General features: G+C 36.8%; 1 protein-coding gene across 1 annotated transcript in view; it reads left to right on the top strand.

Moving 5' to 3' along the window:
• The window catches only part of BIRC6 (baculoviral IAP repeat containing 6), a 266,933-nt gene that overhangs the window by 168,509 nt on the left and 86,589 nt on the right, over positions 1–11,835 (top strand). The window contains exons 57-60 of the mRNA XM_011936037.1: positions 3,676–3,807; positions 4,246–4,410; positions 8,806–8,979; positions 10,533–10,729. Of these exons, the coding sequence (XP_011791427.1) occupies positions 3,676–3,807; positions 4,246–4,410; positions 8,806–8,979; positions 10,533–10,729 (668 nt within the window). The remainder of the gene's footprint in view (positions 1–3,675; positions 3,808–4,245; positions 4,411–8,805; positions 8,980–10,532; positions 10,730–11,835) is intronic.

Genomic DNA, 11,835 nt, shown 5'->3' with positions numbered 1-11,835 from the left:
GGCTGTGCAGTGGCGTGATCTTGGCTCACTGCAACCTCCACCTCCCAGGTTCAAGCAATTTTCCTGCCTCAGTCTGCAGAGTAGCTGGGATTACAGGTGCATGCCATCACACTTGGCTATTTTTTTTTTTAATAGAGATGGGGTTTTGTCATATTGGCCATGCTGATGTCAAACTCCTGGCCTCAAGTGATCTGCCTTCCTCAGCCTCCCAAAGTGCTGAGATTACAGGCCAACAATATTACTTTCAAATAATAACCTTTATGTGTCAGTCTGTTTGCTTTTACAAATTTCTGTCACTGGTTTTAAGCAGTGTGATGATTGTGTGCCTTACAGTTTTTTCTTCACATTTCTTATGATTAGAGTTTATTGAATTTCTTGAATCTGTGTGTTTTATATTTCACTAAATTTAGAAATATTTTGGCAATTATTTATTCAATAATTGCCTCCCCCTTTTTTATACTTACAGTTACTCACTTATTAGGCCATGCGAAGTTGTTTGACACCTCCCCAAATCTGTGTTTCCTCTTTTCCCCCCATCATTTTTTTTCTCTATTTTTAAATTTTGGATAATTTCCTGTGTCTGATCTGTTAGAAGTTTTATATCTCCTTGTCCTTACTGAAAGTATGTAGATTTTCTTCAACTTTCTTGAACATAGTAGTCTGTTTGTATTATTTTTCTCTTCCTTATGGATTTTATGTTTTCGCTTCTTTATTTGCCTGGATAATTTTCTTGGATGCCAGACAATGTAAATTTTACTTTTTGGGGTGCTGAATATTTTGTATTCTAATATAGGTATTTTATTTTTTCATGAAATGTAATGATATTATTTGAATACAGTTTGTTGCTTTTACACTTGCTTTTAATCTTTGTAAGTAGGATCAGAGCAGCTTTTAATCTAAGGCCAGACTTACTGTAATTATTGGTATTTTTTTATAAACCAGTGTTGTCTAGTTTGGTGACTGTTAAGCACATGAAATGAGACTAAGAAACTAAATTTTTATTTTTTTTTTATTTTTTGTTTTTGACGGAGTCTCGCTCTGTCGCCCAGGCTGGAGTGCAGTGGCCGGATCTCAGCTCACTGCAAGCTCCGCCTCCCGGGTTTACACCATTCTCCTGCCTCAGCCTCCGGAGTAGCTGGGACTACAGGCGCCCGCCACCTCGCCCGGCTAGTTTTTTGTATTTTTAGTAGAGACGGGGTTTCACCGTGTTAGCCAGGATGGTCTCGATCTCCTGACCTCGTGATCCGCCCATCTCGGCCTCCCAAAGTGCTGGGATTACAGGATTGAGCCACCGCGCCCGGCCAGAAACTAAATTTTTAAATTGAATTTTTAATTTTAATGAATTTTACCTTTAAATATGTACTACATTAGAGTAGAATTAAAGTACCAGGTTTGAAAATGCATTTCTAAATCCCATTTGACCCCACTATTAAGGCTCTGCCCTTATGAGTACTCTGTTAGGAATCACTAGATGTCTAAGAACACAAAGCATTTTATTCCCTGAAACCCTGGGGAGCTTGTTTGCCCTGCTACTTTTCTGTATTACCTTTCCTGGCCTTCAGTGGTTTGCTCACATATGTTCATCAGTACATGTTGAAGTCTTGAAGACCCTATATAGATCTCTGGAGATTCAGGGATCTCCAGATCTCTAGATGCAAATCTGCATAGATGCGGATCTCTTCTTCCTGGATTCCCGGCTCTTGTATCCTCAGTCTAGGGTGACACCTAGGTTGTGCTGAGCTATGGCCTAGGAATTCTTTTCCAGACAGCTCACACAATCCTAGGGGTCACCTCATTGGTTTCCTCTCACCCAGGCATCACTGCCCTGCCCTGCCTGATGCTCAGGGTCTGAAAAGTATTATTAATATATATTTCTAGTTAATGGTTATTTCAGGTGGGAGAATGAACCTGATCCTTATAATTCCTTCTTGGCCAGAAGTGGAATTCTAAAACAGAGCAGCTTTTTGCATCCATTCCAGTACAGAGAAAAAAATAAAATAGAAATTTGTATTAAAAAATAAAAAATGAAATTAATATTAGAAACCAGAGCAGTTTTAAAAGGAAGTTGAGAAAACTTTTTTCAGTGTTTGAATGGCTTTTATTCTTTATACTTACTTTTGAAATAAGGGTAATAAATGAAAATTGGCTAAACTTCTAATTTCACTAAGTAAATTGTTACCTAATATTCTTTATGTATTTTTCTTACCTGATTATGCTATAAATTAACTTTGTGAATTTCTTATTATTTAAATGTTTCACTGTGACCTGTATCAGTATGTTTGCCACTTTTGGTTGCTTGGTTGTTTTTGTTAGAAAGTAAAATGTGTTGTTGCACCATGCATTTGTAACGTGTATAAATTTTTTACTTCACAAAACTGTCTATAGGCAATTAGCGATTAGTATTAACAAGCTGTATAAATTGAAATCACTTTCATATACTAAAAACTATAAAATGGGAGTTATTGCAAAAGATATTGTTTGTTGTTTTATTGTCTCAACCTTTTTAACATAAAAGACTGGGTCATAATTGTGTTAAATTAGGGAAGTAAAAAGAGAATTGAGGTAGATGCAGTGGCTCATGCCTGTAATCCCAGCACTTTAGTAGGCTGAGGCAGGCAGGTGGCTTGAGCCCAGGAGATCGACAACAGTCTGTGCAACATGGTGAAACCTCCTCTTTACTAAAAATACAGAAATTCATGGCATGTGCCTGTGGTCTCAGTTACCTGTGAGGCTGAGGTGGGAGGATCACTTGAGCCTGGGATGTTGAGGCTGCAGTGAACCGTGATTACACACACCACTGCTCTTCAGCCTGGGCGACACAGCGAGACCTTGTCTAAAAATAGAATTGGAGAATTGATAATAGTTATATAGTGAAAAAAATTATGATTTCAAAACAATTCGTTGAGCCTTTAAATTTCTTAATAACTAAATCACATTATATGATCGCTCATTTATTTTATAATTTTTAGTGGTGTGCTATATGCCATAGTAATGAAAGAAATAGAGAGTAATAACAGTCTATGAAAGCCCTTAATATTCATTTTTTAAAGTAAAACACATTAAATTTTAAAACACATTATTTTGTTGTCTAAGATTCCTGTGTTTGTCCTAAATAAAAATTAACAGAACAGGAAATCGGTTACAGAAATTTATTCCTTTATACTTTCATTTGCAGTATAAGCAGAAGTCTAGTTTAATGCTGTAGACTGAATCTTGCACTTGAGTCCCATATTTGCCATATACAGATTATATCAGTAGCCTTTCTAAGGCTTTTTCTTCATTTTGAAAATAACATTCTTTCTTGATTTCTACATTGTGAGGACTGAATTAGATGCAGTTGCCAAGCACATTGAACTATGGCTAAAATAAAGCAAGTTTTCATGCTACTGGTTTTTTATTGTTTCTGGAGGTGGTACTATTAAAACACTGTATATAATACTTTATAAAGATTAGAACTTAAATATTCTGGCTTAAGTACAGTGGCGAGTCTTCTTCTTCAATGTCAGTAAAGATTAGATATCAGGCCGTTACCTCATGTCATTTCTCCTAAATTCCTTTATATTGCCTTAGTATTAAGGAAAATACTATCTTGCATAATCTTTCTCTGAAATATTTATTACTTCCCTTCTTAATGATTTGGAAAAGCAGTGTATTTTAGATAATATCTTCTTACAGATACTCCAAGTATCACAGCTAAATTAATTAGTGAACAAAAAGATGACAAAGAAAAGAAAAACCATGAAGAGAAAGAAAAAGTTAAAGCAGAAAATGGATTTCAAGACAATTACAGTGTTGTTGTTGCCTCTGGTATGCTTTCTATTTTTTATAATCTTGATTTTGTTTGAGTTTCTATAAAATACTACTATTTTAGTTACAGGAAATTTATGTAATACAATGTACTAACATACAAAGCTGACTTGTAATGATGTTTTAATACTAGATTTTTATCTTTTTATTTTTTTTCAATTTCTACTAAATGGATTGTCATGTGTATTTCAGAGATTATAGCAGCTAGCTGTGGTTTTTACTTTTTAGGAAAATAGTTACAGACGCAATGCCAAAATTACTTATTTATTGTCATGAAGGACGAATAGAATTGGGAGATTAGATATTGGATTAGAAAGAACATTTCTGTCTTTTGACATTAGCTAGGAATGCATGCCTTCTGAAAATATTTTAAAAACACTATTTTCCTTCATATTAGTGTGTTGACTATGTAGAATCTTACTGATTCTTTTCTTTTAGGGCTGAAGTCTCAGTCTAAACGTGCTGTGTCAGCTACACCACCTCGCCCACCATCCAGGAGGGGGAGGACAATACCTGATAAAATAGGAAGTACTTCAGGAGCAGAGGCTGCCAACAAAATAATTACTGTCCCAGTGTTTCACCTGTTTCACAAACTCTTGGCAGGTAATATTCTACAATTAATAAACATCAAAGAAATTTTAGTAGCCTTAAAACTATGTAAATCAGAGGCACAGTCACCAAAATCATTTTAATCAGGTGCTATTGATGAGATTAATGAGTTAGTGAGACTTCCTCTTCCATAGAGTTCCTCTGAAGAGAAGTGAGAGCAAAGTAGTAATCTATTACATGTCCTAAACTGTTTAACACTGTCAAGTTATATATTTCTATTTCACTGGATTTCTAAGTTTTTCTGTCAGTGTGCCATGAAATGATTGATGAAATAAATATTTAGAGAGTTCATGATAAGTTATTTAGGAAACATCGTGGGGCAAATTTGTAGGACTAGTTCAAGCAGTGGAACTCTTAGACCACTGGTAGTTAAGCCTTATGTTCTTCCCAGATAAAACAAATGTATCGAGCACTATCCTGTCTGTTGTTCAAGGTGATAACTGGTTGAGCATCCCTAATCCAAAAATTCAATGTCTGATACTTTTTGAGTGCTGACATGACACAAGTAGAAAATTCCACATCTGACCTCATATGACGGTTGCAGTGTAACACAGGTACACAACACACAGTTTATTCAGCGTCCGCAAGAGGAAAAAGACCTTCCCAGCCCCCTTCAGGTATTTTTTAGCATGCTCGATTCCCCCCTACATATCCACAGTGGGTAACAAAATTGCACATGTACATGCCAGATGTGCCAACAGCAGGTTTCCCACGATGCCCCATATGGTGCCAACATGTATGTGCATTACTGTTTTTTTGCTCTGTGGTGTTGGAAATTTCAAAAAGGCCCCAGATGCCCCTAGGGGTAATAGTAATAAAAAGAGGAAGTATTTATGTTTATCTGTAGCACAGAAAAACAAGCTATTGGAGAAACTGGACAGCAATGTAAGTCTGAAACGTCTTTCAAGAGAGTATGGTGTTGGAATGACCACCATATATGACCTGAACAAACAAAGATAAACCATTGATGTTCTCTGCTGCAAGTGGTGGATAGAGTTTAATGAAAAATAGAAAAAGCACTTCATAAAGCTAAAAATGAACATATTGATTGTGTATTGAAATAGTGAATCCATCAGTGTTGGCAGTGAACATGTGCCTCTTAATGGTATGCTGATCATGTAACAAGTAACGATCTATCATGATGAACTGAACGTTGAAAGGGACTGTGAATATTCAACACACTGGTTGCAGAAGTTTAAGAGAAGATACGACATTACATTTTTAAAGATTGGTGATAAAGCATCTGATGATCATGAAGCAATGGAGAAGTTCTTTGATAAATTTGCCAAAGTCATGGCTGATGAAAATCTGCTGCCAGGACAGTTGATAATGCTGATGAAATATCACTGTTCTGGTGTTATTGTCCCAGAAAAGACACTGGACTACAGTTGATGGGACAGCCCCTCCAGGAATTAAGGATACCAAGGACAGAATAACTGTCCTGGGATGTGCTGATGCAACTGGCATACATAAGTACAAACATGCTCTGATAGGCAAAACCTTTCACACTTGCTGTTTTCAAGGAGTGAATTTCTTACCAGTCCATGGTTACGCTGACACAAAGGTATGGATCACCACAGATATCTTTTCTGATCGGTTTCATAAACATTTTGTACCAGTGACTTGTATGTACTGCCCGTAAGCTAGACTGAACGATGTAGGAGTTTGTTATTACTTGATATCCCCCAATTCATCCTCCAGCTAAAATTCTCGAAACTAATGTTTATGCTGTGTACTTTCCCTCAAATGTGACTTCATTAATTCAACCATGTGACCAGGGTATCTTTAGATCAATGAACAGAAAATAAAAATTCCCTTTCTTGAACAGCATGCTGGCAGCAGTGAACAGAGGCATGGGTGCAGAAAATTTTTGAAAGGAGTTTAGTATAAAGAATGCCATATATGTTGTTGCCAATACTTGGAACACAGTGACAAAGACACAGTTGAGCATGCTTGGCACAACCTCTGGCCTGCAACTATGTTTAGTGATAATGATGAACTGTGTGTGACTTTGAAGGATTCTGTATGTCAAGTGAAAAAAAAAGATGTCTGACCTCTTTACATATGTAAAAAATATATCTTCAGAGTTCAGCAGTAAGCTGGAAGAAGTAGATGTCAAAGAAGTTTTCAGCTTTGATAATAATGCTTCAGTTATTCATTCATTGACTGGTGGTAAAATAGCTGAAACAGTTTTGAATCAGGGTGATGATAGTGTTGAAGAAGATCAAGTTAACACCACAGAAAAGGTGCTTATAGAAGAAGACATGGTGAAAATGTATGGTGGGCATACTGAAGGACTAGGGCAGCATGCATTAACAACAGAATGACAAACCTTGTCAATTTTCAAAATCGAAGAGAGTCTTCTGAGCTAAAGAGAGTCTTCTGAGCTAAAAACCATGTTAATGAGGCAGATGACTCTGCAAGAAGAATTTTTAAGAGCCTTCCAGCAGAATGTCTCTTCATCCCCTGTAGGCTCCACTTCCTGGTTCCTCAGCTACTTCTGATGTTTCTTCTTACCTAAAAAACACAGTCTATAGTAACCTTTTAATAGAAATACAGCATCATAGGTGAAGACTGAAAGCCTGCTGTTTGTGGTTGCTTTTTCCTTTTTTTTTTTTTTTTTTTTTTTGAGATTAAGTTTCACTCTTGTTGCCCAGGCTGGAGCGCAATGGCGTGATCTCGGCTCAGTGCAACCTCTGCCTCCTGGTTTCAAGCAATTCTCCTGCCTCAGCCTCCTGAGTAGCTGGGATTACAGGTGACCACCACCATGCCTGGCTAATTTTTGTATATTTGGTAGAGACAGGGTTTTACCATGTTGACCAGATTGGTCTTGAACTTCTGACCTCAGGTGATTCACCTGCCTCAGCCTCCAAAAGTGCTGGGATTGCAGACATGAGCCACCATGCCTGGTCCTGTGGCCATGCCCGGTCCTGTGGTTGGTTTTGTTTAATAACTGAAACAGATATCCTGGTGATGTTACTATGCTGCTGATTTGCCCTGACACATTATTTTTTCACTCTGTTAATGGTATGTCATATTTTTACTGTTAAGTACTTAATGTGTGAATAAATATAAGAAAACGATTGCCTATCGGTAGCATGTAGATCAAGAGTCAGGAATGATGATGATGCCTACCAGTCACACATTGTTGGCATGGGTGGCTGAGATAGTGACACCTTTGCTTTCTGATGGTTCAGGGTACACAAACCTTATTACAGGCACAAAATAATCAAAAATACTATACAAAATTATGTTAAGGCTATGTATATAAGGGATGTGTATATGTGTGTATACACACAAACATAAATTTTTTGTTTCCACTTGGATCCCCTCCCTAAGATAACTCATTGTGTACATGCAAATATTAGAAAATGAAAAAGGCCGGGCGCGGTGGCTCAAGCCTGTAATCCCAGCACTTTGGGAGGCCGAGGCGGGCGGATCACAAGGTCAGGAGATCGAGACCATCCTGGCTAACATGGTGAAACCCCATCTCTACTAAAAAATACAAAAAACTAGCCGGGCGAGGTGGCGGGCGCCTGTAGTCCCAGCTACTCGGGAGGCTGAGGCAGGAGAATGGCGTGAACCCGGGAGGCGGAGCTTGCAGTGAGCTGAGATCTGGCCAGTGCACTCCAGCTTGGGTGACAGAGCGAAACTCTGTCTCAAAAAAAAAAAAAAAAAAAAAGAAAATGAAAAAAAAAAAATGTGAAATCTGAAACAGTTCTAGTCTCAAACATTTTGAATGAGGGATACCCATCCTCTATTTTATCACCGTTTTCATGCTGTATTAAAATAAAGTTGCCAACTCAGTTCAAAGGAATTTTTCTTCTTAGCTTTACATTATTGATTCATGGTGGAGGTCAACTAACTATTGACTGGTGGGTTGGATACCTCTGTCCGGAGAGGTCCTTGTGACATGACATTTCTCATGGCCCATTACCTAGGTGATGTGAGTCTCCCCTTCTGCCTGGAATAAACTTGTTGGAATACAGCTATGCCCGTTTACTAGTGTATTGTCCATAGCTGCTTCTCTGCTACAATGTAGATTAGCAGTTGTAACAGAGACTATATGGCTCCCCTAGCTTAAAGTATTTATTAGCTGGCCCTTTATAGAAAAAAATGGCCCACATCAGATTTATGGGAATGTCTGTTCCTTTGTTTATGTTTTGCCCATGACTTTTTAACACTTTGTAGACATTATTGTTCATTATTATATGTCAGAAATAAACTCACCTTTTGTAAACTTTCTAATGGCTGTTGAATTTTTTAATTGTTTTGAAATTGGTTTCAGAATCAAACTCTTGCCTATAATTTAGTAAAAGTAGTTAATAATTAAACCAAGTAAATGTTTCTTTCTTGGTTTCCAGATTTAACTTAGTTATATCATTTTAGGCCAGCCATTGCCAGCTGAAATGACACTTGCCCAGCTTTTAACTCTCCTATATGACCGAAAACTTCCTCAGGGTTACCGCTCAATAGATCTGACTGTTAAATTGGGATCAAGAGTTATAACAGACCCAAGTCTATCAAAAACAGATTCTTATAAAAGACTACACCCTGAAAAAGGTATGTGCGTAATACTGCTTTAAAAATTACAGACTGTCATACAAAGAGGCAGAGATTTCTATAGCTAATGACTTAATTGACTTGTGTTTTTATTATATCAATGTAAGATACAATTTTTTTATGACTGAATTTTTGTAAATATAAAAAATGGCCATGATTTCATTTGGAAACTAAGTTGCATTACTTCTTATAACATCATTTGTTTTATGAGTGCGTGTACTTTAATTTCTAATGTTTCTGTGAGAGCTATGTGAATTGTTTTATAATAAAAGTGAGAAACTCAACTTACAACTTAGTTATAATTTATATTGAGTGGCATTTCATGCATATAAACATGTTTTCTCATGTAGTTGGGATCACATATTTCTGTTTTTTACTTATATAGTCCATAAATTTTTTTTTTATTTTTTTTCCGAGAAAGAGTCTTGCTCTGTCTCCCAGGCCAGAGTGCAGAGGCGCAATCTCAGCTCACTGCAATCTCTGCCTCCCGAGTTCAAGTGATTTTCCTGCGTCAGCCTCCTGAGTAGTTGGGATTACAGGCACCCATCACCATGCCTGGCTAATTTTTGTATTTTTCGTAGAGGCAAGGTTTTACCTTGTTGTCCAGGCTAGTCTGTAACTCCTGACCACAACTGATCTGCCTGCCTTGGCCTCCCAAAGTGCTGGGATATAGGCATGAACCACCGCACCTGGCCCTTATATTCCTTTAAAAATTTTTGAATGTCCATTTTTGAATTGGCTATTTTTTTATGCAAATGTAAGAAAATTTATTTGTTTCCCAATCATTGAAACGTTGTGGTTGTTTCCAATTTTTTACTCCTATAAATGCTATATCAGTACTTTTCATAGTGTGAGTATGGTATGAACTTATTTAAATTTACCATCTTTTTCATGACTAAAATTCAATCTTCAGTTATTGGTCTTTTGTATTCTTCAGCAAATTTTGGTACGTTTTCTTTGCCCAGTTTTTCAGCACGATTATTTCTCTCTTTTGTTTTAATATTTAAAGGGTCTCCTTACATGATGTTTTGGTTTTCTTTTGTGAGTAATTCAGAGTTAAACTAATACGGTATATGGTATAATTTTTTGTTTTCAGTAAGAGAAGTCTTTGTCATTAATTTTTCTTAATAGGATACTTTAGAGCATATTATTTGCTATGAGTACTTTTGAGAACTTACTTATTTTAACATAGGATATAAGTTATAAGTATGCCCTAAAGGACGGTGCTTCTCAGACTTCAGTATGCTTACAAATGACCTGCGTCATAGTGTTAAAATGGAGATTCTTCATTTCAAACAAGCTTGCAGGTGATGCCCATGCTACTAGTCCATGAACCATTCTTCCAATAACAAGACTAAAGAAGGTAGTATCATAAGTCATTTAAAGGTCATTGTAGTATCTAGCCATGATACAACTATATCTAAATAAATGATGTTTTGTGCTCTTTTTTGAGTAGCAAGAAAACAGTAATAATACCTGCTTTTGTAAATGAAAGAATGTTATAAAAATATACACTTTCTTACCTATTCAGTTATTTGTAATTTATTGTCTAGATCATGGAGACTTACTTGCTAGCTGTCCAGAAGATGAGGCTCTCACTCCAGGTGATGAATGCATGGATGGGATATTGGATGAATCTTTGCTTGAAACCTGTCCCATTCAATCACCATTACAAGTTTTTGCAGGAATGGGTGGACTGGCTCTTATTGCTGAAAGACTACCCATGTTATATCCAGAAGTAATTCAACAGGTAAGATAAGATTTCCTAATCGAGTATATCATTCTGTAGCTAAGCCCTTCATTCTTTTTATGTTTGTTTTTTAATGTACTTGGATTAACTTTGTAGAAATACCCTTTGCTTTATATTTTTTGAACATTATATAACTCTTTCAATGATCAGTCTGTACAGAGCTGCTTGACCTTTAGTGGGTATGGAAGAAATGTTGAAGATTAAGCACATTTGCCAAACTTACTACACTATAGCATTTATCTTGATTTCATGGCTGTAACACTAGCATTCTCTTTTCTATACTGCTTTAAGTGTGATATTTGTCAGAGATATTATTGGAAATAGGAGAGTAAAATAGGAGTGTATACTGCTACCAATATATATCTTTTTGTTTACCTTTTATTCCTGTTTCAGGTGCCATTTCCATTTTTGGTGGTTTAAAAACATAACCTATTCCCGTGTTCATTTACGATGCTGTCAATGTCTGTGCTTTCCATGATCTTGTATCAATCAGTAGGAAGTTTGGTGCATGGAGAGTTGTAAAAACAAAACTTTATGTTTGTCGAATGAAGTAGGGGAATTATTCTGTTTGATTTCATGTCGGGTGTGTGCGCGCGTGTGTGTGTGTGTGTGTGTGTGTTTATTTTGGTATAGTAGCTCTAGACTCTATTCTAGTTTCCTGAGCTGCTATACCAAAATACCACAAACTGCCTGGCTTAAAACAACTGAAATTTATTCTCAACAGTTGAGGAGGCTGTAAGTCTGAAATCAAGATGTCAGCAGGGCTATGCTCCCTCTGAATTTGGGCTATAGGGAAGACTCCTTCCTTGCTTCTTCCTGGCTTCTATTGGTTGCCAGTAGTTCTTGCTGTTCATTGGTTTGTAGCTGTATCACTTTAATTTCTGCCTACATCGTCATATGGGCATCTTTCCTGTGTGTCCCTGTATCTCTCTCCTTATAAGGACACCAGTCATTTAATGTAGGGTCCTCCAAACCATTATTTCCTCATCTTAACTTGATTACATCTGCAAAGGCCCTATTTCCAAATAAGGTAACCTTCATAGGTACTAGGGGTTAGGACTTGAACATATCTTGGGAGGACAAAATGCAACCCCCAATAATACTTA

This window comes from Colobus angolensis, unplaced genomic scaffold (genome assembly GCF_000951035.1).
Source record: "Colobus angolensis palliatus isolate OR3802 unplaced genomic scaffold, Cang.pa_1.0 Scaffold15, whole genome shotgun sequence".
Classification (NCBI taxonomy): Eukaryota; Metazoa; Chordata; class Mammalia; order Primates; family Cercopithecidae; genus Colobus; species Colobus angolensis.
Note: the sequence above shows the minus strand (reverse complement) of the source record. Positions and strands in the feature narration are given on the sequence as shown.